Source organism: Mesoplodon densirostris, chromosome 2 (assembly GCF_025265405.1).
Source record: "Mesoplodon densirostris isolate mMesDen1 chromosome 2, mMesDen1 primary haplotype, whole genome shotgun sequence".
NCBI lineage: Eukaryota > Metazoa > Chordata > Mammalia > Artiodactyla > Ziphiidae > Mesoplodon > Mesoplodon densirostris.
This window is the reverse complement of record NC_082662.1, coordinates 23,106,728-23,133,278: the sequence shown is the minus strand read 5'-3', so window position 1 is coordinate 23,133,278 and position 26,551 is coordinate 23,106,728. Positions and strand designations below refer to the sequence as shown.

General features: G+C 42.9%; 2 protein-coding genes across 2 annotated transcripts; one reads left to right on the top strand and one right to left on the bottom strand.

Annotated features, from left to right (window-relative positions):
- Nucleotides 1–394: 394 nt before the first annotated feature.
- ATP5IF1 (ATP synthase inhibitory factor subunit 1) lies at nt 395–2,449 on the bottom strand. Its single transcript, XM_060081503.1, has 3 exons — nt 2,288–2,449; nt 2,102–2,193; nt 395–666 (listed from the first exon to the last, which is right to left on the bottom strand). The coding sequence occupies exons 1-3, from the start codon at nt 2,372–2,374 to the stop codon at nt 522–524; spliced, it is 324 nt and encodes a 107-aa protein (XP_059937486.1). The 5' UTR covers nt 2,375–2,449; the 3' UTR covers nt 395–521.
- Nucleotides 2,450–4,457: 2,008 nt separating this feature from the next.
- DNAJC8 (DnaJ heat shock protein family (Hsp40) member C8) lies at nt 4,458–25,468 on the top strand. Its single transcript, XM_060081491.1, has 9 exons — nt 4,458–4,570; nt 7,102–7,203; nt 14,485–14,541; nt 17,292–17,358; nt 17,876–17,970; nt 19,541–19,612; nt 22,892–22,983; nt 23,865–23,940; nt 24,983–25,468. The coding sequence occupies exons 1-9, from the start codon at nt 4,493–4,495 to the stop codon at nt 25,103–25,105; spliced, it is 762 nt and encodes a 253-aa protein (XP_059937474.1). The 5' UTR covers nt 4,458–4,492; the 3' UTR covers nt 25,106–25,468.
- The last annotated feature ends 1,083 nt before the right edge of the window (nt 25,469–26,551 follow it).

The window sequence follows — 26,551 nt, the reverse complement described above, 5'->3', positions numbered from 1 at the left end:
CAACCTGCACAAGGATAATTAGAACAAGGATAACTAGTTCACATAAAGAGCTGTTTACTCCATTTTATAAATGCAAAATGGTGTGATTATTGATGGTGCCTTGAATTACACCTTTTTAAGCAATCATTCCTGTTTTCCAGGCTGCTCTTGACCTTACGCTTTGGATTGAGGTTTATTCCTTAAGAAGCTTTCTCTGAACACCTCTTGACTAGTGTCCAACAGGGAAAGGGGCCTTTCCGTTCTCCATGTCACATTGGTCGCCCCACGTTGCACAGCACTTATCACACTGTGCTTTGTCTCCAAGTTCCCTACTGCTGGTACCCTGTCTGATTCATTTTAGTGGTTCAGTAGTGTATCCTCCTACCCCTCTTCAGATAGAAGGCATTAGACACAGTTCACTGATGACAATTTATTATAATTTGTTGGAAGCACACAGATAGATATTAATTAAACCAGAACTATGTCTGGTTTAATAGAAGTGGGCAATAACAGGTAGCCATGCTATAGGGAACTGTGAACACTTAATCATCATCTTGTTTTAGTTTCTTGATCGACTGCTTGTGCCGCTCAATTTCTTTCTGCAGGTGCTCAATCTCCTTCACGTGATGAGAGATCTCATTTTCATGGTGTTTCTTCAAGGCTGCCAGCTGTTCTTTAGCACGAGCTCTACAAGGACATAGTGGCTCTTGGTTTAATCCCAATCCTTCACCCCAAAGAGACCTCTAAGCATAATCTGAAATACCTAAGGCAAAGAACAGGAGTCCCAATCCCATGGGAGTCTGGCTGGTCATCCTCTTCTACTCTCTCAAGCCCCATCTTAAGAATACTCCACCTTAAGGTGTATCATTTTTAGGAGATGACCAAAATGATTCCATTTTCCTGGTGCTAGTGCCTGAAATTCCACCACTAATGATGGATTCCTTTCAGATTCAGTAGAAAACTCCAGAGAGGTATGACTTAAGTCCCTAACTGGGGGACTTATTAGAGGAACAACCCAGAGAACAGAATCCCTTTTGGGGGGAAAAAGAGTGAAAGGTGGGGGTGGGATATACGAAGGGGCATAGTTAAAGGACAAGTATATGTGTCCTATCCCAGTTAATCTAGGGCTTTCTTTACCTGAGAACAGCAAGACCCACTGTAAAGGCCAAAATGAAGGGGGGGGGAAAAAAAAGCGGTCTCTTGCAGTACTTGGCAGTCCAAGTTTAGGTTTCATGAAGGGATGATTCAAATGTTGGCTCGGCCACATATGGGCCTCTGTTTTCCATAACTGTACAATGCAGGAGGCCAATTAGATGGTCTCTAAGGGCTGCACCTTGTTTCTCTGGTATGGCAGGTGCCATGGTGGTAATAAGAGTGAGCAAGAGAGGGTGGAAGAGAAAAGATAGGTCAAGGAGAAGCAGAAGCTAGATTAGTTCCACGCTGCTCCTCACTGTGGATAGAAGTCACTGTAAGATAACTCGAGGTTGGTAAAAAGGATAGGTAGGCCCAGCCCATGCCATACTCCTAAGAGCTGGGCTGGGTGGAGCAGGCCGTCTCAGAGGAGTGGGGGATGGGGTTCCAGCCATGAGCAGCTGCTACATGCTCTACGACCCACTCGCTCAGGCCAGCTGGAGAGGTGGGGTGGGGGGCGTCTAGAAATGGCTGAGAAGGTCTGAGGAGTCAGGGAATCCATCCACGCGGGGCTAGCAAAGCTGAGGCCTGGGGTGATGGGTGGGTGAGGGCCGAGGGAGTCAGGCTCAGGGGGTCTGCATGTATTGGAACCGTCGGATCTAGACACTCTGGGAGGAATCTGGGGGGCGTTTGGCAGGATGCGGGGTGAACTCCACGCGTGGGGATGGTAAGTGATTCAGGAACAGATGAGCCGTGGTTGGCGAGTTCTGAAGACCCGCAGGTGGAAACGGCTTGGGTGTGGAGGCCTTGGGATTCGGCAGCGCACGGGAAGCGCCCTATAGGTGGCGACAGTCGGGTCCTCAAGTGTTGGGTGTAATGGGTTCAGGGGCCGGGAGTTCTACTGGGGGATGGGGAGCCCCAGGACACCAGGGAGGGATGGGTGGGGCGACTGACAGTTGAAGGACTGGATTCGGAGTCCCGTGGGCCTCACCGGAAGTATCGCTCCTCTTCGGCCTGCTCTCTTTTTCCGAAGGCTCCACCGGCGTCCCGGACCGCGCCCGCACTGGAGCCGAGATTGTCTGCCTGCGGAGAGCGACGGGGGTATTGGTAAAGGTGAAGGCGGCAGAGCCGGGATCTGCGCTCAGGGCTGGGGCAACAGGCACCGCCGCCGGCGTACCGATTCCGAGCCGAAGCCCCGGCCCTGCATGGCCCAGACGCTCCACACGCCGAACCGGGTCCGCACCGCCAATGCCGTGGCTGCCATAGCTGTCAGTGCAGCACCCCTCCAGTGACCGAAGGTGCAAGCTCCTTCGCAGGAGCTAACGGCGCTGCAGGCCAGGCCGCCAATCGTTTCGCTGGAGAGGCAGGATGAACCTGGGAGTAGCGAATCACGAGAGGGAGAGGCGGGGTTCCTGTAGTTTGCAGCGAATCCTGACCGAGAGGCGGGCCTATTCTTAGCCAACCCCTAGCAAGGGCTCCAGGGTCAAGGACTGGAGAAAAATAATGGAGGAGATAGGAGAAAAGACAGAACCGAGGGGCAGAAGCCAAGATTTCGGCTCTCGGATCTGTGAGAATTAGGCGTGACGTCCATCCCCACCTCACGATTCCAATCCTAAAGTTGTTATTATTAAGCACCCAAAGGAAGCTTTCCCTTTCCTGGACTACTGGCATCAATAAGATGGGTAATATGGGGGTGGGGGTGGGCGGCTATGTCCAGGATGCCCTGACTTAGTCATTTAGGGTTGGGAAAAAAAATTTTTTTTAATGTATGTGTATATGGTCAATGTTCTTTTGTTGCACTGACATTTCACTCTCAACTCTCAGCTTAAACGTCAGCTCAGAGAAAACTTCTCTGACCTCCTTCGTCATTCTATCATAGCCCCCTGTTTTGTTCTTGCACCTTTGAGCTTCGAAGTTATTAGGACCTTGATCAATCAAGTAGGCACTGAATTAGTATTTGCAAAATGTATTGATATGTTATCAAATGGGCTTGATAACAGGACTTTTGGCAATGTGGTGCAATGAAGTGGAAAAGAGCATAGGTAGGAGTCTAGGGACGGCTTAGCCTTGACCTTCCTTAAGCCATCTAACAAACGTGAACAAGATAATAGTAGTTTATAGCCTTTGCCTGGTCATTTTCTCCCTCTGGGCCCACTTTTTTTCTCCTTTAGTTGAGAGGGTTGGGCCAGATCTTATTCATGATTATAAAAATATGTTCTTTGCTTTCATGAAATTGTTGAACTGTTTTTATTGATCATCTTTAGGTTGGAAGAATACCAGCCCTGGTTTGTAAGAGTTAAATGGGAGGAAATAGCTGCAGGGTATATTTTCAAATGTTCATTTTAGAAAACTTGGAAAAACACGAAAGCAGAAGGCTAGAAATAATAATCACTCATAAGCCCACTATCTAGTAATAATAATTTTTTGTGTTTCTAGATATTTAAGTGCCATTCCCATTTCAGAAACTGTTTCTAGTTCTCAGATACTATTGTTTCTTGATTATCTCCTGGCTGGGCATCCAGTGGAGGGTCTTGCTGAGTTTGTGCAAAAGATCCATCTAGGTACTAGGATGGCTGTAGTTAAAAAAAAATGGAAAATAACAAGCATTGGTGAGGATGTGGAGAAATTGTAAACCTCCTACATTGCTGGTAGGAATGTAAAATTGTTCAGCCGCTGTGGAAAACAGCTTGGCAATGGCTCAAAAGGTTAAATATAGAATTACCAAATTCCTTTCTAGGAAATTGTACCCCTCAAATAGAAAACTGGTACTCAACACATGTTCATAGCAGCACCATTTCACAGTAGCCAAAAGATGGAAACAACCCAAATGTCCATCAGCTGACGAATGAATAAACAAATCGTGGTATACACATGTGATGGAATACTATTAACCCATAAAAAATAATGAAGTAATGATGTATGCTATGCCTTGAATGAACCTGGAAAACATTATGTTAAGTGAATGAAGCCAGACACAAAAGGTCACATGTTGTATGACTGCATTTATATGAAATGTCCAGAATAAGTAAGTCCGTAGGGACAATATACAGATTGGTTGTTGCCAGGGGTTGGGAAATACGCGTACGAAATGTTGATTAGGTGCCGGGTATGCTTTTGGGGCCATGCAACTGTTCTGTAACTAGATAGAGGTGATGGTTGCACAACACTGTGAATGTACTAAAGGCCACTGAGTTGTTCACTTTAAAATGGTTAATTGTATGTCACGTGTATTTAACCTCAGTTTAAAGAAAAGTTTACTTAGATTGGAGGTGTCTGGCTGGGCTGCGAGCCCTTTAAGAGTCACAAGGGGGAGAGGCGGACCTGTAAGAAGACGTGAGGTAGCGCTTGCGCAGAAGAGTCACATGGTGGCTAGGCCGGGAAAATGGCGGCTCCAGGAGAGAGCGGGGCTTCGGGTGGCGGCGGCAGCACGGAGGAGGCATTTATGACCTTCTACAGTGAGGTGAACACAGAGTGAGGGATGGCGGCAACGGGGCGACCCTGCTGGGGCTACGCTTCCAGCGGGCGAAGGCAATGGTCCTTCTGGCCTGGACCGTTGGGCAGCCCCTCCTGTCTGGCCTTTGGGGCGGTGGGGGCTTCGGGAGTGTGTGTGCGTTTCTTCCTGATATTGCGGCGCGGAGATCCCCTGGACGACAGAAAGGGGCGGGGGTCCGGCGTCTGCGGGGAGGCGGCGATCGTGGCCAACGAAGTGCTTGGGCGCGCGCAGAGTTCCCCAGGTCCGCGTAGTCGGGGGCTGGCAGCGGCTGGGAGGCTGGGCCTTCCTGGGGGCGACTTAACCGGCTTGGCCCCCGTTTTTATTCTCAACGGAAGCACTCTCTACTCTTAGTTATCTGTAGTGAGTTTTCCTGGTAGTTACTTCTGCCATTAGCTAACGCTAGGCAGTGTGCATTTTGCCGTGTAGGCATTATCTCCCTTTTACAGATGACAAACCTGAGGTTTAGGGAGGTGAAATAATTTGTGCTGCGTCTTAGAGCAGATGACAGCTCGGTATCATGTTGGGAGGGAGTAAGTTTGGTGTGAGCCTCGTTTACTATCACATCTCCAGCGCGTAGTACGTAGTAGTTGCTTAATAAATATTTGTTGAGTAAACGAATGAATGAATAAATGAAGAAAAGAATGGCTTTTGGAGTCAGAGGACCTCGGATTGGATTCGTGCAAGGCAGTTAACGTGACTGTGACAATTCTTTCAAGCCATTGATTTTGCAATCCTCAATTTCCACGTTTGTAGAACGAAAGTTAATATTAAAACAAGAGTTTTAATGAGGGTTAAAGGGTTTAATGTATAAGAAAGTTTCATGAAATATAAAGCAGAAGCATCTTTGTAAGAGTTAAAACAAGGTTGAAAGTGGACCTCTTTAGGTTGGCATGGATTTGAGGAATGGAGTTGCTCCCCACCTGGCTGTGAGTTACTGAGAGTTAAGCACCATGTCACATTCATCTTTCATCTCTGGTAGTTGTAACAGTGCTTGTTACATAGTAGTTTCTCCAAAATATTAAGTTTAAAAACAAATTAGTATGTCCACTTATAGTCTGTGCTTTCAAAATGTCTAATTCACTTGAAAGTGTTAATACACTGGTACCAGTTTACTGGCTTCTCATGAGTACTCAGCAGTTTTAGTGGAACTTGTTTTAATTACTCTTAGTTTAAAAAAAAAAGCAATCCTGGTTTGTTTAATGAGAGAAAGTGTCTAAAGAAGGACCCTTTAATCATCATTAACTAATATTTATTGAGCACCTGATATGGTCTAGTGTACTGTTTAGGTCCTGGAGAAATGGTAGTGAACAACAGAGAGAAAAATCCTGTCTTCATAGAGCTTTCATTCTATTGAGAAGGATAAACAATGAATAGATGTACAATATACTGTCAGGTAGTGATAAGTGCTATGAGGAAAAATGAGTCTGGGAAAAAGAGAGTCGGGGGAGGGGCATGCTATTTTACAAAAGAGTGAAGAGGGAAGATGCTGAAATGGATTAGCTTTTTATGTTACTGAGATCCTTTCCAAATCCATTTTGGCCATAGAAATAAAGATGGTATATATAACATGCCAGAGATTCGTTCCAACTAAAATTTCAGTTCTGACAGTGGCACCAAGGATGTTTTCCTGGGACTAACTGGTGCTTGTTCTCTTTAACACTGTGTTCAGGTCAGGGATTTTTCTAACTATTAGAATTAGAAAGGCGGAGTTATTTGCTCTCTCCCACACACTTTTTTAGTGCTGCTTTTAGTGTATATTTCAGTGTAATTGTATTTTTCCTTTCTTAAAAAGTTGTAGGGCCTCCCTGGTGGCGCAGTGGTTGACAGTCCGCCTGCCGATGCAGGGGATACGGGTTCGTGCCCCGGTCTGGGAGGATCCCATATGCCGCGGAGCGGCTGGGCCCGTGAGCCATGGCCGCTGGGCCTGCGCATCCGGAGCCTGTGCTCCGCAACGGGAGAGGCCACAACAGTGAGAGGCCCGCATACCGCAAAAAGAAAAAAAAAAAAAAAAGTTGTAAATTAATGTGAACATTCACAAGTACATCATTCGTCATTAGAGGGGAAGCTCTTTGAAGGCGGTGGCTATGACTTATTTATTTTTGAATCTTCTTGCTGCCTTGCTCTGGCATCAAACTGTTGGGCCTAAAATTCTGGTTTATAAATTGGGTGATAGGGAAAAAATCTGGTTTACAGGTTGTCTGGTTACCAGTCAGTTGACCTAAATCTCAGTTTTCTTATCTGCAAAATGGGGATAATAGTGGTACCTACCATGTAGGATTGTTGAGAGGAATAAACACCTGTAAAGTTTTTACATTATATTAAAATTCAGTAAATGGTAGCTGTTGTAATTATTTCTCAAAGTGTTTAGCAAAATACCTTGAATGTGTGGACACGCAAATAAATGTTTACTGAACATGTCTGTGAGTAACTTGTTAAGATGATAATTCAGAGTTCATTACTGAGCTTTACTAATGATGTTTTTATCCCCTTTATTTTAGGTGAAACAAATAGAGAAGAGAGATTCAGTTCTAACGTCCAAAAATCAGATCGAAAGATTGACTCGTCCTGGTTCCTCCTACTTCAATTTGAACCCATTTGAGGTGAGGTATCTGATGTTGCTGTGACCCTTGATAGGGAGCTTTACGTAGCTGCGGCCAGACTTGCCTCGGAACACACACCTAATTTATACTATGCATAGTTGGAGTTGAACTTGGGTGGTTTATTGTGAGCAGAGCTTGCTCTCATCTTTTAGTCACCCAAATATGTATGGATTTATTTTCAAATGTGAAGGAATAGCTAGCCTTGGTAAATTTAGGGCCTTAGATTTAATTTGTTTGTTAAAACTTTTCTGTTTCACCACAATAAAAAAACCTAACAACCCAAAAATGTTCACAAGATTATAGACAAGCAAGTACACTTTTTAGCTTCCTTAGTTTTATAACTTTAAATGTTTCCTGATTATAAAAGTAAATCATATTTCTAATAAAAATTAGAAATATAGAAAAAGCAAGGAAAAAAATCATGTATAATTGTACCTAAGAAAACACCTGTTTATGCTACAACTGTTTTTAGTATTATTTAGAAACAAAGAGGGTCATGCAGTTCATGCTGCTTTCTTTTCTTTTCTTTTTTAAAAGTTTTTAAAAATATATAAATTATTTATTTATTTAAAATTTTGACTGTGTTGGGTCTTCATTGCTGCGCGTGGGCTTTCTCTAGTTGCAGCGAGTTGGGGCTACTCTTTGTTGGGTGCGCTCTAGATGTGCAGGCTTCAGTAGTTGTGGCACACGGGCTTAGTTGCTCCGAGGCATGTGGGATCTTCCCAGACCAGGGCTCGAACCCGTGTTCCCTGAATTCGCAGGCGGATTCTAAACCACTGCGCCACCTGGGAAGCCCCATGCTATTTTATTTTATTTATTTATTTTTTTGAATTTTATTTTATTTATTTTTTTATACAGCAGGTTCTTATTAGTTATCTATTCCCATGCTATTTTAAATGCTGTATTGTTACATAACCTATTTTTATACACTTTTAAAGTCTCAATTATTATTTCAACAATTCCTTTATTGTACAATAATTAAACTAGTTTCTAATTGTCACAACTATAAGTAACTTTGAAACGAATGTTGTTACATCTTATAAAAAACACTTATTGAGCACTTATTAAAAAAAACCTTTTCCCCACTTCATTTTATTGCGGTAAAGTATACATAACGTAAAATTAACCATTTGAACCATTTTTAGGCATACAGTTAAGTGGCATTAAGTACATTCACAGTGTTGTGCAATCATCATCCCTCTCCATTTCTAGAAATTTTTCATCATTCCAAACTGAAACTTCAAACCCATAAAATAATAACTCTCCAGTCCTCCTACCCCCAACCCCTGGTATGCTCTATTCTGCTTTTTGTCTATGAATGCCTTTTCCAGGTGCCTCATAAAATGTTTGTCTGTTTATGTCTGGCTTATTTAACTTAGTAAAGTATTTTCAAGATTCACCAATTGGGAGCTTCCCTGGTGGTGCAGTGGTTGAGAGTCCGCCTGCCGATGCAGGGGACACGGGTTCGTGCCCCGGTCCGGGAAGATCCCACATGCCGCGGAGTGGCCAGGCCCATGAGCCATGGCCGCTGAGCCTATGCATCCGGGGCCTGTGCTCTGCAACGGGAGAGGCCACAACAGTGAGAGGCCCGCGTACCACAAAAAAAAAAAGAAAAAAAGATTCACCAATTGTTTCTGTTTTTTTGAAGAATAATTTTTGAAGAATATTTTTCATTTTAAAACAATCTCAGATTTGCAGAGAGGTTGCAAGTAAGTTGTCAATATGACACCCCATCTCCCTGAAATACTTTAGTGTATTTTCCAACGAACAGCATTCTCCTACTGAACCACAATATAACAATCAAAACCAGGAAATAAAGGTTTTTTTTTTTTTTTTTTTTTAGGAAATAAATGTTGATGATTTATTTTACTATGTGATCCTCAGACCCCATTCAAACTAGCTAATTGTTTCAGTGATGTCCTTTATAGCAAAAGGATCCAGTCTGGAATCTCTGTTACATTTAGTTGTCACGTCTCATTAGTCTCCCTCAGTCTGGAACAGTTCCTCAGTCTTTCCTTGACTTTCATGACCTTGACATTTCTGAAGATTACAGGCCAGTTATTTTGTAGTATCTTTCTCAACTTGAGTTTGTTTGATGTTTCTTCACATTAGATTCAGTTTATGCAATGTTGACAGGAATAGCATAGAAGTGGTACTGCATTTTTCTCCTTGTAACCTGTAAAGTGGTACGTGATTTTGATTTATCCTGTTATTAATGATATTACTCGATCACTTAAAGAGGTGCCTACTAGGCTTCTTCATGAAGTTAACTTTTTTCCCCCTTTGTAATTGATAAGTATTTCATGAGGAGGTACTTTGAGTATGTGTGAATATACTGTCCTTATCAAAGTTTCAATTTATTCATTTGTCAGTATAGACTTGGGGTTTCCTATTTTATTCAGTGGGTTATAATTTGATATTACTTATTTCAATGCTCAAATGTCCCAAATTTGACCAGTAGGTTACTTTTAAGCCTTTCCTGTCTTTTTGATATGTCTTCATCATTCTTTGATTACTAGGCACTCCTGTACTTTTCCTGACCCAGCCTGGAATTAACCATTTCTTTGAGGAGTTCTGATTCCTTTTAATGAAGAATGATATTTAGAAATCAAGATTTGGATGCTAGGTATACCCATTGCCATTAGGATGTCACTACTCCCAGACCCTATTGGTAGACAGAGCTAAGGAGTGTGTGTGTGTGTGTGTGTGTGTGTGTGTGTGTGTGTGTGTGTGTGTGTGTGTGTGTGTGTGTGTGTGTGTGTGTGTACATACACATACATGTATTACATAAAAGTTCAATCCAACATCACAGGGTTTATTCTAGGGTTTTTTTTCTTTCCATGTTCATAGTTCCCTTCTCTGAGAAATATGGCTCCCACTGTCTTTAATATATATATTTACTTAATTGATCCTCCTGTATGAATCTGATCTCGATCTCCTATTGCCATTCCTTCCCTCATGTGAATGACCTCCTCACCCTGCTTCACTCTGACACTAACACCAGGTTGCCTCACTGTGCAAAAACCCTTCTCCCCACACCTGAACTCTAAACTCCAATGCCAGGTCACCCTTCGGTGTGGGTATGTTTCTCACCTGGCTCTGCCTCCCTGTGCCTGCCCTCCACCCCCAAGGGCTCTCTTCATCCCTCTTGGGCTCCAGCATCCTCCCCACCAAGCAGGCATGCTTCCTTCCTACCCTGCTGTGGTTTTGACACCCTGTGTCAGGCTACCTCCCTCTGGGAACACCCTCCTCATCTTTACTGGGTTCTGACTCCACACTCCAGGTCCCCCCACACTCCAGGTCCCCCCCTGCAGGGAGGTCCTCTTCACTCTGCTCATGTTCCAACTCTCTGTGCCAGTTGTACTTGGGCTCCTACACCTCAAGTTGAGCTGCCCTGTTACATTGGATGCTCTCCTACATGGGCACCCACCTCACCAGGCACAGGCTTCCACACCCCATGCTAGGCTTGGGCTTTGTGGAGATGTCCTTGCTTGGGCTCCTGCACCCTGTGCCCTCCCATATTGACATTCTCACTCTGCTTAGGTTCTGACACCCTATGGCAGGCCACCTGTCCATGGAGGTGCCCTCCTCAACCCACTCTGGCACTTGATGTCAAGTTACCCCTCTGTGGATGCTCTTCTCACCCTGTTGGGGCTCCAGCACCACATGACTAGCCGACACTCCTCGTGTGGTTACTGTCTTCTTTGTCCCAGATGGGCTCTGACACTCCGCTCTGGGCCATCTTGACTCCTCACCCAAAGTAGATGTCTACTTCGCCTGGCCCCACTTAACATATTTGAAAGGGAAGAGGAAGATGAAAAGCTTAAAGAGTATTTAGATATGATTTTGGGGAGGGCGTAGGGGGAGATAATATGTTTGAAAGAACTTGATGGTATGTCCTTTCTGTTTAGTCATATATATATATTTTTAATATTTATTTGGTTGCACTGGGTCTGTAGTTGAGGCAAGCGGGCTCCTTAGTTGTGGCATGCAAACTCTTAGTTGCAGCATGCATATGGGATCTAGCTCCCAGACCAGGGATCGAACCCTGGCCCCCTGCATTGGGAGCATGGAGTCTTATCCACTGCACCACCAGGGAAGTCCCTAGTCATATTTTTAAATTGAGGTAGTATGTACTGTGAAAAGGGGACACATGATCATATAACTTAACTGTTTAGTTAAGATAATTAGTGTTTCCTGTGGAGATCTGTTGATGAGGAGTAACAGATTGTTGGGACCAGTATGAATGCTAGGATTTTACTGTCCTACCAGTTAATGTGGTCTGGAAGTGGAACTCACTGCCCCATAGCTCCTGTCCTGATTATAGGAAGTGTGTTTGTTTTTTAATTTTATTTATTTTTTTCACTGCATGGCATGTGGGGTCTTAGTTCCCTGACCAGCCATTGAACCCGGGCGGTTGGCAGTGAGAGCTCAGAGTCCTAACCACTGGACCACCAGGGAATTCCCGGGAAGTGTGTTTGAATGTGTAAAGAATATGGTAAGGTTGACAAACTTGGGGAGGTGCCAGATTGTGTTTGAGTGAGCAGGACTCCATGACTGTCCATTAGAACTTTTGTCTTTTCTCTTTCATACAAATATGCTGGCCACTTTATAGGATGGGTGTCATTGTCTTTTTTTAAATTGAAGTATAGTTGGTATACAATGTTGTGCTAGTTTCAGGTGTACAGCAAAGTGATTCAGTTATACTATATATATGTGTGTGTGTGTATTCTTTTTCAGATTCTTTTCCATTATAGGTTATTACAAGATATTGAATATAGTTCCCTGTGCCATATAGTAGGTGCTTGTTGTTTATCTGTTTTATATATGGTAGTGTGTGTCTGTTAATCCCAAACTCCTAATTTAGCCCCAAGCCCCCGCCAGTTGTCTTCTTACAAAGTTGGTTTTTGACCCTAAGTCAGGAATAGGTGTTGCTAGCAATTTAGGAAATCAGTAACTTCTGTTTTTTCATGCAACAACTACTGAGACATCTAAATGAATCAGACTTTTCTCCAGAGGTAAGCAGACTGGTTTTTTCCTAGTAAGGAGAAGTGATGCAGTAATAGCTGTCCTCTTGGCTATAAATTGAAATGCAAGTAGTTGTTCTATATACCATCTTCCTGAGCAGCAGGTAGAAAAGGGACTCTGATGGGTCTTATTACAGGAATCCTAATCCAGGGGGCACTCCCCCCCCCCCCCCCCCCCCCCCGCTTCCTGCCATCACTGCACTATTTGGATGCATTTCTAACCTTCAGCCATTTTCTAAACATCTTTCTTATGCATTCTACAATTGTTCCTGGGTTAAGGACCCTCCCCTACTTCCTTCCATAAGCTTAGATGAACCTGTGCGCCTGCTCAGCCCTGCCTTTTTCATGTTCCTTTTTTCTGTTTAACTTTATTTTTTATAAAGATTTTATTTATTTATTATTTATTTATTTATTTAATTTATTTTTGCAGCAGGCGGGATGCGGCATGAGGGCTTCTCTCTAGTTGTGGAGTGCAGGTTTTCCCTCTCTAGTTGTGGAGTGCAGGTTTTCTCTCTCTAGTTGTGGTGCGCAGGCTCCAGGGCATGTGGGCTCTGTAGTTTGTGGCACGTGGGCTCTAGTTGAGGTGCGCGGGCTCAGTAGTTGTGGCGTGCGGGCTTAGTTGCCCTGCAGCATGTGGGATCTTAGTTCCCTGACCAGGGATCGAACCTGTGTCCCCTGCATTGTAAGGTGGATTCTTTACCACTGGACCACCAGGGAAGTCCTTCTATTTAACTTTAAAGCCCCAGAAGGCAGCACCACAGGCGTCGTTTTCTGTTTATCTTGTTCAGCACGTTGGAAAGAAAGGTATTTATCTCACAGGGTTCTGGAACTTGCACATTATTAACAGGTCAGAGAGTTCAGATGTGACCTAAGACTGGATTCCTCTTTCAAGCAGAAGATCCTAAAGGAGACTGTGGCGGTTTATTTGAGTTCAGGAACTTATATAAATGCCACAGTCAAGCATTTTTGTTTCTGTGTGATGATTTATTAACTCTCTGAGGTCCAAGACTGTGGATTTTTCTTTGCAGTATCCCCAAAGCCTGAGACACAGTGGGAGTTCAGAAAAATCTTCCAAGAATCTGAACAGACCTGTGTGCTTCCTTAGAGCCATATTGGTTATATGGTATTTATCATTTTGGTAAGAATTACTTGTGACTTGTCTGTTCCTTCCCTCGTGGACCTTAAATTCTATGAGAACAGTAGTGAGCACAGGATCTAGCAATCCCAGGTGCTCCATAAGTTTGTACTGAATGTATAAAACTGGCTTCAAAGGGGTTTGGGCCGTAGTTATAAGCCCATTGTCTTCACTGTGTTTCATGGCCACATATGGCACCTCCAACTCTTAATGGTAGAAGAGGAGTCAGGTTAGCTAGCTTTGAAGGCACTCAGTGAATATATGTTGCTAGTGATCAGTACACATATGATATGACCCTTGGAAAAATAACTTTTGTTGTGTGTGTGTTTGTGTATATTTATACATACCTTCTTCATTTTTGCCAAATCATCTGAAAGTAAGCTGCAGACATTGATGCTTCATGCCTAAGTACTTTCGCATGCATCTCCTCAAAACAAGAACACATTTCCACATAACCACAACACCATTACCACACCTAGGAAAAACTTTTTCCTAGGAAAAACCACATTACTGCAGTTCAGCAACATCATCTGGCATAAAGTCCACACTCCCTGGCATTGCTCTCAGATTTCCACTCTGGGTTGGGAGCTATTGAGCCATGTAAATTATAACATGGAGCCAAGTGGACATTTCTTGATTGAGATGAAAATCAGCTGTGGGGGGGCTTTATTTGAAGATCTACAGTTCTCCCTCATTAAAAAAAAAAAAAAAAATCAGGTAGCCAGCCTAATTATTTCCATGTTGAGTTGCTGTACTTTCTCCATATTTGCAAAGGTAAGTAGAGGGTGGGTACTTTTCTTAATGAATGAAGGAGAAAGGCAACATTTTTCTCATGGCCTGTAAACATGTCCCTGGGTGTAGGGTAATTTATTATTTTTCTGATGGAGTGAAAGAAACCACTGAATTAATTTGAGAACCCTGAAACACTATAGCTATTATTCTGTTATTGGTTTACTCATTTATATTTCTTGAACATTTTTTAGAACTGTATGCCAGGTACTGTTATAGAATGTTGAGTACTGTTCTAGATGCTGATTATAAAATGTATAATTATTGAGCATCTCTTAAATCTATAAATTCTTTTAATCTCTTTTACAGTTTTGATTTTGATTCTTCCAGGTTCTTCAGATAGATCCTGAAGTGACAGATGAAGAAATAAAAAAGAGGTTTCGGCAGGTATGATACTATATTCCTGTAATAGGTGGAGTTTGAACCTTTTAAAAATGTATTGAGCACATGATTCTCTTAGGACTTGAGGGTTATTATCGGGGCATTCTATTATGACTTTTGGGCCAAAATTTAATCTTTTTTTTTTTTTTTTAAGGCTATGTAACTCTGAAAAAAAACTTACAGTGACATACAAATCTTAAATACTTTAATGACCATAGCTTACCTGTGAATAGGATGAATTTTACATCCAAATAGAATCTCTCCAATTCCTTAATTAAGAGAGAGAAGTACAAGGTAGAGTAGTAGAGCTTACATGGAGTCATATTTATCAAATCCTCTGGCTTCTAGGAGATTATAACAGTTTTATTTTTAAGTTCATTTAACAGTGTTAAATGATTTTATTTTTAAAGTTCTATTCCTCCATAATTTTATCTTTTACAAACTTATATGAATACTCAAAAGATACCTGGTTTAATATAGAGTGCTTTCAGAAAGTTCTCTAGGAAAGGGGATCCTCCACCTCTGATTCTTGCCCATTCTAATATTTAATACCTCAAGCTGCAGAGTTTTATAGTAGCCTTTTAAAACACCTTTCCAGTTTTGACAGCTGAGTAACCCCCCCAGCCTTTTCTTCTATGAGTTGAATAATCATACTCCCTGTAATGTCTTTGCAAATTGGATTTTCTGTATATTTCATGTCTTTTTTTTCAACTTTCCTCAACTTATATTTTTTATATACTTCATATTTTAATAGGGCCTGACCAGTGCTGAATATAATTCTCAGCTCCTGCATGACAGACTTGTTAATATCCAGTGTTATGCTTGCTTTTTCAATACAGTCATTGCCTCCACATTGCTGACTCATAATCGTCTTCTGATGTACTATTAAGCCAAGGTGTTTTTATCTTTGCCTACTCAGTCATTTCCCATTATATAACTTTATAGCTTTTTTGCTTCCTGACTTCTTCTCTGCACTTATATTCAGCTTTTTCCCCTTCTTCTAAAATTTCAAGTTTTCTAATGTAATGCATTAGAAATCTTTCCCAATTTAATAAGCAGTCATTCAAATTCATAGTCAAAACTTTTAGACTCTTTATGTAGCTATATGAAGAACTTAATAAGAGTTCTTATTTAGTCATTAATAGAGCCTAATAGTTAAGAATGTGGGTGCTGGAGCTGTATGACTTGAGTTTCTGTCTTGGCTGTACCTCTGACAAGCAGTGTGAGCTCTGGCTAGTTACTTTCAACCTTCCTGTGCCCTGTTAGCTCATTTGTAAAATGCATGTAATGATGGTGGCTGCCCCTGGGGTTTTTATAAGGATTTGAATGAGGCAACACACCTAAAGCACTTAGAATAGGTCTTGGCCTATGGTATGTCCTCTTCATGTGCTAGCTGTTGCCTTTGTGTGTTAGTATGCTAAGTTCTTTACTCATTATCTCATTTCATACTTACAACACAGTGAGATATAGGTATACAGTATTGTCCCACTTAGAGAGGAGGAAACTGAGACGGAGATAGATCAAGTGAATTGCTCAAGGTCTCACAGCTAGCAGGTGATTGAAGTTGAAATTGAAACCCAGGATTTTGGCTCCAGTAATGCTGGATTTAGCAGTAGATCCCTACTTGATGTCATCCCCGAGCACAGTCGCTCTGTTCAAACTGTTTCTGTCTGATGGTGATAGTAGGTCAGTGGTTCTTAACCCTGGCTGTCTGAAAGGATCACCTATGGAGGTTTTTGCTTTTTAACTTTTTGTTATAAGAAATTTTCGTTATATTTTAAAAAGAAAGAATAAAGAGGGGCTTCCCTGGTGGTGCAGTGGTTGAGAGTCCGCCTGCCAATGCAGGGGGACACGGGTTCGTGCCCCGGTCCGGGAAGATCCCACATGCCGCGGAGCGGCTGGGCCCGTGAGCCATGGCCGCTGAGCCTGTGCATCCGGAGCCTGTGCTCCTCAACAGGAGAGACCACAACAGTGAGAGGCCTGCGAACCGCAAAAAAAAAAAAAAAAAAAAAGAAAGAATAAAGCAATGAAAGCCCATATATTCACCATCTATATGCAACAGTTCCCTTCATTAACTATATATGTATTTTTGGCAGAACTGTAATTTACAGACACTATGATACTTCACCACTAAGTACTTAAGCAGTTATCCCGCGAAAGTAAAAAAAGGACATTTTCTTGCATAACTACTTGTCACACCTAACAAATTAACACTAATTCCTTACTATCATCTGATACCCAGTCTAGTGGAGGTTTAAAAAGTACAGATGCCAGAGACTGATTCAGAAGGTCTCAGGCTGGAAAGTAGACCTCTGTATTCCTAAAAATCTGCACAGGGTTGGAACGCAGCCAGAACTGAGAGCCACTGCTCTATATTAGAAGTTCTTTTAGGAAAGAGATGATATCTTAGACCTGTTTAATCCTCTCTAGTGCTCCATATAAGAAACATGAAAGGAACTTGGTACTTTTTGTGTTTTCCTTCCCCCTCCCAAATTATCACAACATCTTCATAATGCTAGGCTTACATTTGTGCTCAAGTAAATGTTTTCCATCTGTGCAATTACCTGTTTGGCACTTGAATTTTATTAAGGACTAACACTTCTGGGCATTTTATGATATTTATTAATTTTTAAAAAATGCTTCTGGCTGGCAGTTTTTGCCCTAATAAGAGCTTTTGGTTGTAAAGAGGCACAGTGCAGACGAAGCGTTACTAAATGTTCCTCTTACTGACAAAGCTATCTCTTCTCTTATTATAGTTATCCATATTGGTGCATCCTGACAAAAATCAAGATGATGCTGACAGAGCACAAAAGGCTTTTGAAGGTATTTGTATATTTACCTGCTTCTGAGTAACATATTGTCAGTGCTCGGGACTAACTGTTCCTAGTCCTGGATCAAGAAAAGAATGTTACAGTTTTGTCTTCTGGTCATGAAGAAGCTGTGGTTTTCAGTAGAATGGTTGTCATTCAAAGCAGAATGTTGCTGTTTAGAAGTAGACCTTAACTTTGGTTTGTTAAAACTTTTATGTGCCAACAAAGATTGTTACTGCATAGGATCATTTTTTTCCTTTGAACATAAAAAATAATTGGAAGAATTTGATCACTGAGTTAAATCTAGATGTGGTGTATTTAACCTTGAACATATATTTAATTTTTTTCCAAGGCTCTCAAGGGAAATCATTGCTGTAGTTGTATGTTTTTAAATTAGCTTAACAACAGTAAATAATTTAACAAAGTAGGGAATGCTTTTAGACGGCACAAGTCCATTTACACTGCCTGAGTATAGTTCAGACTTTGAGAGGGTGTTTGCAGAAACAGTTAATTTCAATGTTTTGCATTAGCTGTGGACAAAGCTTACAAGTTGCTACTGGATCAGGAACAAAAGAAGAGGGCCCTGGATGTAATTCAGGCAGGAAAAGAATACGTGGAACACACCGTAAGTATTTATAGTGCTGCTGTGTTTACAGGAAGTATTAGTAAGCCTTGGGCGCCTTGCCTTGTAGGAGGGTAAATGTTAACATTAACATAGCAATGCCTGACTGGCCTGACTGGCCTGACTGCTCCTGTGGTCTCCGCCACTTTGCTGCGGTGGTCATGAACAGTGCGTGCCTGAATCTGGCATTCACTCCTAGAGCTCAGGATGAGTGGCCAGGACGCTGCTCCTGCCTCTTTCCCTAGCAGGTCCCTTGTCGTGGAAAGAGGGTTTTTCTTGCTCTCTCATCGCAGTACCCCATTCTGAAAGTGGAACAGTGGAGCAGCCATGGTGCTGCTTGACCCTGGACTTTTATTCTTGTCTCTGTGAAAGGGTTGAAACAAGGGCTTGAGAAAGGCTGGCAAGGGGATATGAGTAAATATTTAAAAAAAAATAGGACGAGATACATGTCTGTATTAATAATAGGGTTGGGAAGGACTCAATTGAAATAAATTCAGTTCTAGCTGTCTTTATTTTTTTCCATTACCTAAATCTCCCGAGTGGTGGGAAATGTTAAGACAGCTTCCTTGAGGTAAGAAAGGTCTTTGTTTTAAGTTTTTACTTGCTAGGGTAAGAATCTTGAGGCTGTTTTATAAGAGCAGTTTCAATTGGGAGTGACTATGGATGTGACCTTTTCTTTGAAGAGCTTTGGAATCTGTAACAACTATATAACCAATAATAGTAATGAGGCCAATTTAGATGAGGGACATGAGTAAAAAGAAGAGACAGACTGCCATAACTGTGTCTTGCTGGTCATGTGTTGGAATTTGAGGGCCACATTCTGGTAGAAACCAGAAAAGAACCTGACAATTTGTCCCTGAATTATTGTGATAGTTACCCTTCCTCTGTATTTTGCCTGTAAAGGCGCCACCATCAGGCTTTCTGACCACAGTGGGGCAGTAGGGCCTTTTTGAGCTTGGAAGGCACTTGGCTTTTTGCAGGACTGAATGGTAATTTAATGGAGTAATGTCATTCTTTTATGAATGGATAGATTTATTTTTGGGGGGAATCTCAATGGTGGCCAAAGTGATGAAAACATCAGTTAATGTGTTGTGAAGATCGTTGGTTTAAGGAAGTTTCACAGTGAAAATTATCCAGAATGCCGTTGCAGAAATGCCAGAGAACAATCATATTTGATGCTGCAAATTCTGTAGCTTCTTTAAAACTTGACAAATATACTTTTTTTTTTTTTTTTGCTATAAACACATAACCACAAGCCATGAAAGATAAATGCATAATCTGTTCAATGTATCAAAGGCTCTTTGGATCTGGCCTAGGATCTGATAAGTTGGGGACAACTCCCCACCTGGTCCCCTTGTGTTGGATCTTAGATGAGGTTAGAGAAAGGACCCCCTGGTTCCTAGTTTTCTTTGATTGCGTTGCTGTTTTGGAGGGGAGGGGAGTGGCTCATCTTTTTTAAATGCAAACTTTTTGTTATACCTGTAGAAAAATGCACATATTCTATGTGTGCAGCTTAATGGATGTTCTCAAAGTATGAGTGCTCATTTTTTGATGGAAAAAAATTTCTTTTTAGGTGAAAGAGCGAAAAAAGCAATTAAAGAAGGAAGGAAAGCCTACAAATGTGGAGGAGGATGATCCTGAGCTGGTAAGTTAAATATGAGAAAAACCACTTCATCTTGTGTGAATGGGTTCACTGATCGGTGGGTTAAAGAGAGGGAAGCTTGGGGCTTCCCTGGTGGCACAGTGGTTGAGAGTCCGCCTGCTGATGCAGGGGACACGGGTTCGTGCCCCGGTCCGGGAAGATCCCATGTGCTGCGGAGCGGCTGGGCCCGTAACACATGGCTGCTGGGCCTGCGTGTCCAGAGCCTGTGCTCCTCAACGGGAGAGGCCACAACAGTGAGAGGCCCGCGTACTGCAAAAAAAAAAAAAAAAAAGGGAAGCTTAAGGTATGTTGCATACACGCTAGAAACATTTTCACTTAAAATATTAAAATGTACATTCATTCTCCTTTTTGAAAAATCCACCTTTTTTTGGACATAGGGCTATGGCCTTTCCTTTGAGGGTTTGTCTGCTCATTGGAGTTTGCAGTAGACTTTATTTTATAAAACACACAGAGCATTATCCATAGTTTCTGCTTTTAATTTCTTTTGAAGAACATTGAAAACTTAGGTACCTGTGAAGCAAAGCAAGAGCAGAATCCTAGATTGTTTTTTCAGTCTTTTCCAGATGTCTCACCTGTACCTAATTCAACAGTGGTTATTTTTAGGGACTTGTGTTTGACTCTAAAGCAACCAACAAACATTTATTTTTATAACCTCACTCATCAATTTCTGTGATGTTTAAATCACATAAGTACAGTAGTAATTGCAACTGGGATAGACAGCTTTGGGAGCAACCACGAATGACTCTTGGTAAACAGCTGTCTACAGCCACGGGTACCCATTGTGCTGCAGGTAATAATGTGCTTCCAGGGAAATGGCAAGCATCTTTTTTTTTTTTTTTTTAATTTTTATTTGGTTGCGCCAGGTCTTAGTTGCGGCTTGCGGCCCCCTTAGTTGTGGCATGCATGTGGGATCTAGTTCCCTGACCAGGGATTGAACCTGGGCCCCCTGCATTGGGAGTGCAGATTTTAACCACTGCACCACCAGGGAAGTCCCCGAGCATCTGTTAATCCCACGGGTTCTTCAGTGGAGATTGGTTAAGAGAGAGGTTCTACTTATATATTTGTGTCTGATGGCCTCACTAGCCTGAAAATTTTTTTTTTTTTTTTTTTTTTTGCGGTACGCGGGCCTCTCACTGTTGTGGCCTCTCCCGTTGTGGAGCACAGGCTCAGTGGCCATGGCTCACGGGCCCAGCCGCTCCGCGGCATGTGGGATCCTACCGGACCGGGGCACAAACCCGTGTCCCCTGCATCAGCAGCTGGACTCCCAACCACTGCGCCACCAGGCCTGAAAAATTTTAAGTCATCTTAATCTTGCCTCAAGTTAGGTCAATAAATAACTTAATCCACATGCTTATTTTAAAAGATTTATAGAGGAGCAGCTGTCTTACTAGGGAAACTTCCTATCAACTTCTTCCATCAGTGATCTTACTAACAGCAACTGGTCCCCTCTTCTGTTTGGTAACACTGCTTGAGAACTGTTAGGCCATCTTTTCCACTAGCCACTTGTTTGGGGTTTATTCCATTCCAGTATTTTAGTTTTTTTTCTCCTCAGCCCTACTTTCCCTTCCCTTTAATTATCCTTTTTAGTCTTTTCTGAAGACCCTCTTACAAATATTCCTTGCTCCTCCTAAGTTGTTAAGAACCTTAACTTTTTTTAGTTGTCTTTTTTTCCTGCTTATAAAGGAACCCATGCTAATGATAGAAAATTTGGAAAAAGCAGACAAATATAAAAAATTAAAATCACCAGAAACTGTTCATCCAGGAGCTTTTAAAAATATTGAAATATTCATTACAGATTCCTTCACCTCTTTGATGTTTGTCCTTATTAGGGGCTGGAGTTTGTCAGCATTGCTTTCATTGAGCAGTGCCTGGCAGGTAACAGTATTAAAGAGAAGTGACAGTAATTTGGGGATTCCTTTACCTCTCCTTTTTCCATATGTCACTCTTGCTCCAGTGTCTCTGATTTTAGGATATAAATCGTATGGAATCTGCCTGATGGGTTATTTTTTATATTTCTTTGTTTATTTATTTATTTATTTATTTATTTATTTATTTATTTATTTTGTGGTACGCGGGCCTCTCACTGTTGTGGCCTCTCCCATTGCGGAGCACAGGCTCCGGACGCGCAGGCTCAGCGGCCATGGCTCATGGGCCCAGCCGCTCCACGGCATGTGGGATCTTCCCAGACCAGGGCACGAACCCGTGTCCCCTGCATCGGCAGGTGGACTCTCAACCACTGCGCCACCAGGGAAGCCCTCTTTGTATATTTAAAATACTTTATATTTTGGGGAAAAAGTTTTAAAGATAAGAGTTTTGTTTTCTATCTAATGCTGTGTTACCTGTTTCTGCCAATGTAAGAGTCAGAATATAAGCTCAGCTGCATACAGCTGAGACCCCAATTGACAGTGGTTTGAACAAGTCAGTGACTTTTTTCTCTCCTGTCTAGTAGTCTTTGGGAAGATGGTTGCTGGACTGCCTGTCACTCAAGGACTCAGTGTCCTCCTTTCTGTGGCTCTGCCAACAGTGTGTTGCCTCCATTCTCACAGTCCAGGATGTGTCATCACCTCACCCATGTACAGACAGCAGGATAGAAGAATAGGGCAGGAGGGATAAGTGTGCTCCCTCTAAGAACACTCCAGAAAGTTGCTACATCACTTTTCCTTATAGCTCATTGGCTAAAACAAGTTACATGGCCACGCCTAGCTACAGAGAAGCCTGGGAAATACAGGCTTTTGCGCTGGGTGGCCATGTGCTTTAAGATAAGGGAGTGTACAAGAAGGTAGAACACATCATGGGGCGAGGATAGGGGACAACTAGTATCTCTGCCACGGTTGGGAGACTCCTGAGACTTGTCTGATAGCACCTGCATATCTCCAGTACCTCTCTTGGTGCCTAGCTCAGAGTAATTATAAAATATGCATGAAAAGAAAGAATGAAAGTTATTTTTGGAAGTTCTTTGGAAGAAAGGGCCCTCCAAAATTTCAATGGTTGTGATAAGTGGGAAATTTTTTTTTTCTCTTATTGGTGCTTTTTACCAGAGCAAGCTCCTCTGTATCATCTGAATGGTGAAAGTGGAAAGAGCTCATAGGAGGATGTGTTATTATCTCCCAGGAGAGAGCCAGCATCCTGAAGTGGTTCTCTCTGGAGAGTCTTTTTTCCTTGCTGGTCTAATCTGCTTTTGTCCTGGGCTCCATCTAAAAATATTTGATTCAAATTGCTGGTAAAATATTTACTTTGCTTTTCTTCTTAATTTTTTTGTAGTTCAAACAAGCAGTATACAAACAGACCATGAAACTCTTTGCTGAGCTGGAAATTAAAAGAAAAGAGAGAGAAGCCAAAGAGATGCATGAAAGGTATATATTAGTATATCCGTTTAAGCCATGTCTGTCTGAATACCTAGATTAACCAAGATGGTCTTCGGAGATTTTCCTGGTGAAGGAATTATGTTACACAGTACATCGTTTAAGAGACTGTCTAAAATAGTTATCTGAAACAGCCAAACTTTTGAATCACTAGGGTAAGGAATTCTCTCTGACTTTTGGGAAATATTGAATAGGCCTGTCCTTAGGGAGTTTATAATCAAGATTGCTGTGTGTTTTCTTCCTGATTTCCTGGAGTGAAGTAGGCAGTTATTCAGGCCAGAGCCTTTTGTGTGACTAGTGGCTGCAGCTTTGGTGAGTATGTAGTGTTGTACAGTGTAATCACTTACAATATATTTATTGCCGGAAAGTATGATTTCCTTTGCTCATCAGAAATCTTGAGGTTAATTTAGTTTATGTGTTTTGTATTGTTGATTGGTGTTTAGCAATAACTAGGTTTTGCTGGTTGGGGTTGTGTGAAATGGCCTTGTTTTAGGATAGGGTTTTTGTCCAGTGATCCCCTTGAACAAGAGCCTCTGCTATTGTAATGGTCACTCTACTGAAGTAAGGTGGCCTGGGTTCTTGAGATGGCAGGGACTGGGCCTGGAACCTCCGATTAGTGTTGGCTGGGCTTTGACGACCTTGTCTGTCTCTCTCTGTGACAGGGGTATCTGTATCTTGCCCCACAGTCTCATCTGCATGTTTTAGAATGACATTTGTGCAGTGCTTTGAGCCCTTTCCAGACAGCCATCTTTGGAGAACTCTAGGGAATTGGTTTACTTAATATGCTTGCTTCTGTGGGGAAATGCCTAATTTGTCTGGTTAAAACAGTCTCCAGGTATCATATAAATCCTATGGCCTGGTTTTCCTCCTAGGAAGCGACAAAGGGAAGAAGAGATTGAAGCTCAAGAAAAAGCCAAACGAGAAAGGGAGTGGCAGAAAAATTTTGAGGTAAGTTTCCAAGGTGGCCAGGGACTCTTATTCCAGAGTAAGAAAACTTCCCAGCATAGAAGCTTGATTCCTGGGCATTGCCAGGACTGACTGGGGTGGACGGTCGGGGAAATGGCTTATGTGGGGAAGAGCGGGGGCTTTGGGGACTGAGTCCTGGCTCAGCCACCTCTGCGCTCTGTAGCTTGGCAAGGGCATGATAGGCACAGCTGCCAAGTGGGCTCAGGAACAATGGTTTACACCTCTAATTTAGGGGGTAAACGTGGAGTAGCGCCCTATTTAGAGGTCTGTTAGTAGAAACCGAGGTTCTTGTAACCCCGGTGTCCTGCCTGCAGAGAGACTTAAGGCTTGATTCCTCTTTGACATCCTGGTTATATCCTTCAGGGGCTCAGCCAGTTTCCTGAATTGAGCAACATTTGGTCTTATCTTCTGTAAGATTTAGGACTCAGGGTAGGGATTGGCTAACCAGCGATGATGGCTTTCTTTCTATCCCACTGAGTGAATGCACAGAGAGAAAATGAGTAGGCCCCTCGGTAAGGGGCAGGGATCCCAGTGGCCCTCCCAGCACAGCTGGCCAGGCATTGTGCTGGCTTCACGCCTCCGTCCAGGTTTTAAGGGGTAGGAGGAAGGTGCGGGGGAAGGAGCGGCTGTACTGCTGTCAAGCCAGATGGCTTTGAGAACAGGATGCAGCCTCTGAGCCCTGGTGTCTTCGTTTGTGAAATACCAGTGGCACGACACACCGCAGCTTTTGGTGATGGTTAGAAATAGCGTGCAGTAAGTGTCTAGCCCAGAGGTTCCCAGCAAACGATGGCTTTGTTGTGATGAGTATTATTCGTCTCATCCTTTCCAGCCTGTGGCTTATCCTGCCTTCCAGGGGTGGTATGACCCTTTCCTGGGCCCATGGAAGGGGCAGAAAAGCTCTTGCTCTGTTGTAGGATTATTCCAGAGGGCTGGGCCGGGCCGAGCTGGGCTACGAGGGGGATGGCAGAGCAGGCCCTTCCTTTCCCTAACTGGTTTCCTCACCTCAAACCTCTTCTGTGCTTAGGAAAGTCGAGATGGTCGTGTGGACAGCTGGCGAAACTTCCAAGCAAATACAAAAGGAAAGAAAGAGAAGAAGAACAGGACCTTCCTGAGACCACCAAAAGTAAAAATGGAGCAGCGTGAGTGACCCCCTGGGGTCACAGCCACAGAACCTTCCCTCACCTGTCTCCCCTCCTGCTTTGAAGGACTCATTCTTTCCTCCCATTTTCACCCCAACATAGGGTAGTATTTGCTTTTTAGTCCATTTTGTTTTCAATACAATTTAATATCAATCAGAGTAATTCTTTTGTACATTGAAATGAGGGGCTCGGTTTAAAAAGAAACCTACCCCAACCCCTAGACCAACCGGGATCTGGAAGGTGCCACCACTGGTGCTGCCTTCTCTTCCCACAGCCTGTAACTTAAATGTTTTGTACTTCACTGAATTGTGATGGTTAGAAACTTCGTGTATAGTTTGTGGAAATCATCCAATTAAACATATTGCTTAAAATGGTGTTGCCATGACTTCAGAGACAAGCCTGGGCCACCTTAGGAAGCCCCTTTCCTTCAGTTGCTTGCTTCTGAGTGTGGCATCCTTCGAAGCCCCAGATCAGGTGGGAAGGCATTGGACACACAGAGCAGTCACTCGATGCCCTGACGTCCCGTGGTGTTTGGCATGTGCTTTCCTGTCTGACTGGCCAATCCGTGTGGCATGAGGCTCCAAGCCACCCAAACCTATTCACTTTCCAAAGAGCTAGCCATCCTCCCTCCAGTACCACTGTGTCCTAGCCTGTCTGCGTTTGTTAGTGGTAATATTCTGTATGTGTAATAAATTTTTATACCCGAACCACTGGTGTACTGTTGCTCAGGTAGTTTTCCGTGGGTGAGTCTCTTGTCGGGCTTGGCCCATCTGCAAAATGCTTTAGAGTTGCATGGACCTGGCTTCTGACCCCTTACTTGCCGAACCTTAATTTCTTCATCTGCAAGTGGGACTATAGATCGCTGGCAGCTTTCAGAGAGGCTTAGGTATGGCATATGTAAGGTAACTACCATAGTGCCCAGTGCGTGTTGCCAGGATTATTTCTGTGCAAAATGAAAATACTGATTATTTTGAGGATTAAATGAAATAATGTATGGAAGCATCCTGCTTACGGTATATACTCCAGTGTCGTGCTGGCTGTGAGAGACAGGACCAGCCCTTGGGAGGGACATAAGGTGAAAAATAGAAAGGTGACACCTAAAATGTGAAGACAGGAGAACCTGGGTGACTTGAAGCCAGACTTTTGCATTGTTTTGTAGATGAGTACAGATGTCCAGTAATCACAGAGGTACAATGTCTTGTATCAAGAGATCCTGCAACTTTGACTTGCTTCTCTATGGGAGGGGACAGAAGCTTGGGTGTCTTACTGTCCTTCCCTGTGCAGCTAAGCGAGTCCAAACTGCAGATGATTAGACCACAGGGGGTGGGTGGGAGGGGTTCTAGCTAAAACCTGAGGGAGGCAGAGAGAGGGAACTGTTTAGTCACCCGCGGAATGACACCTGTCGTGAGGGAATGCTGATCGACCTGGGCAGGGAGGTGCCGCCCACCTCACTC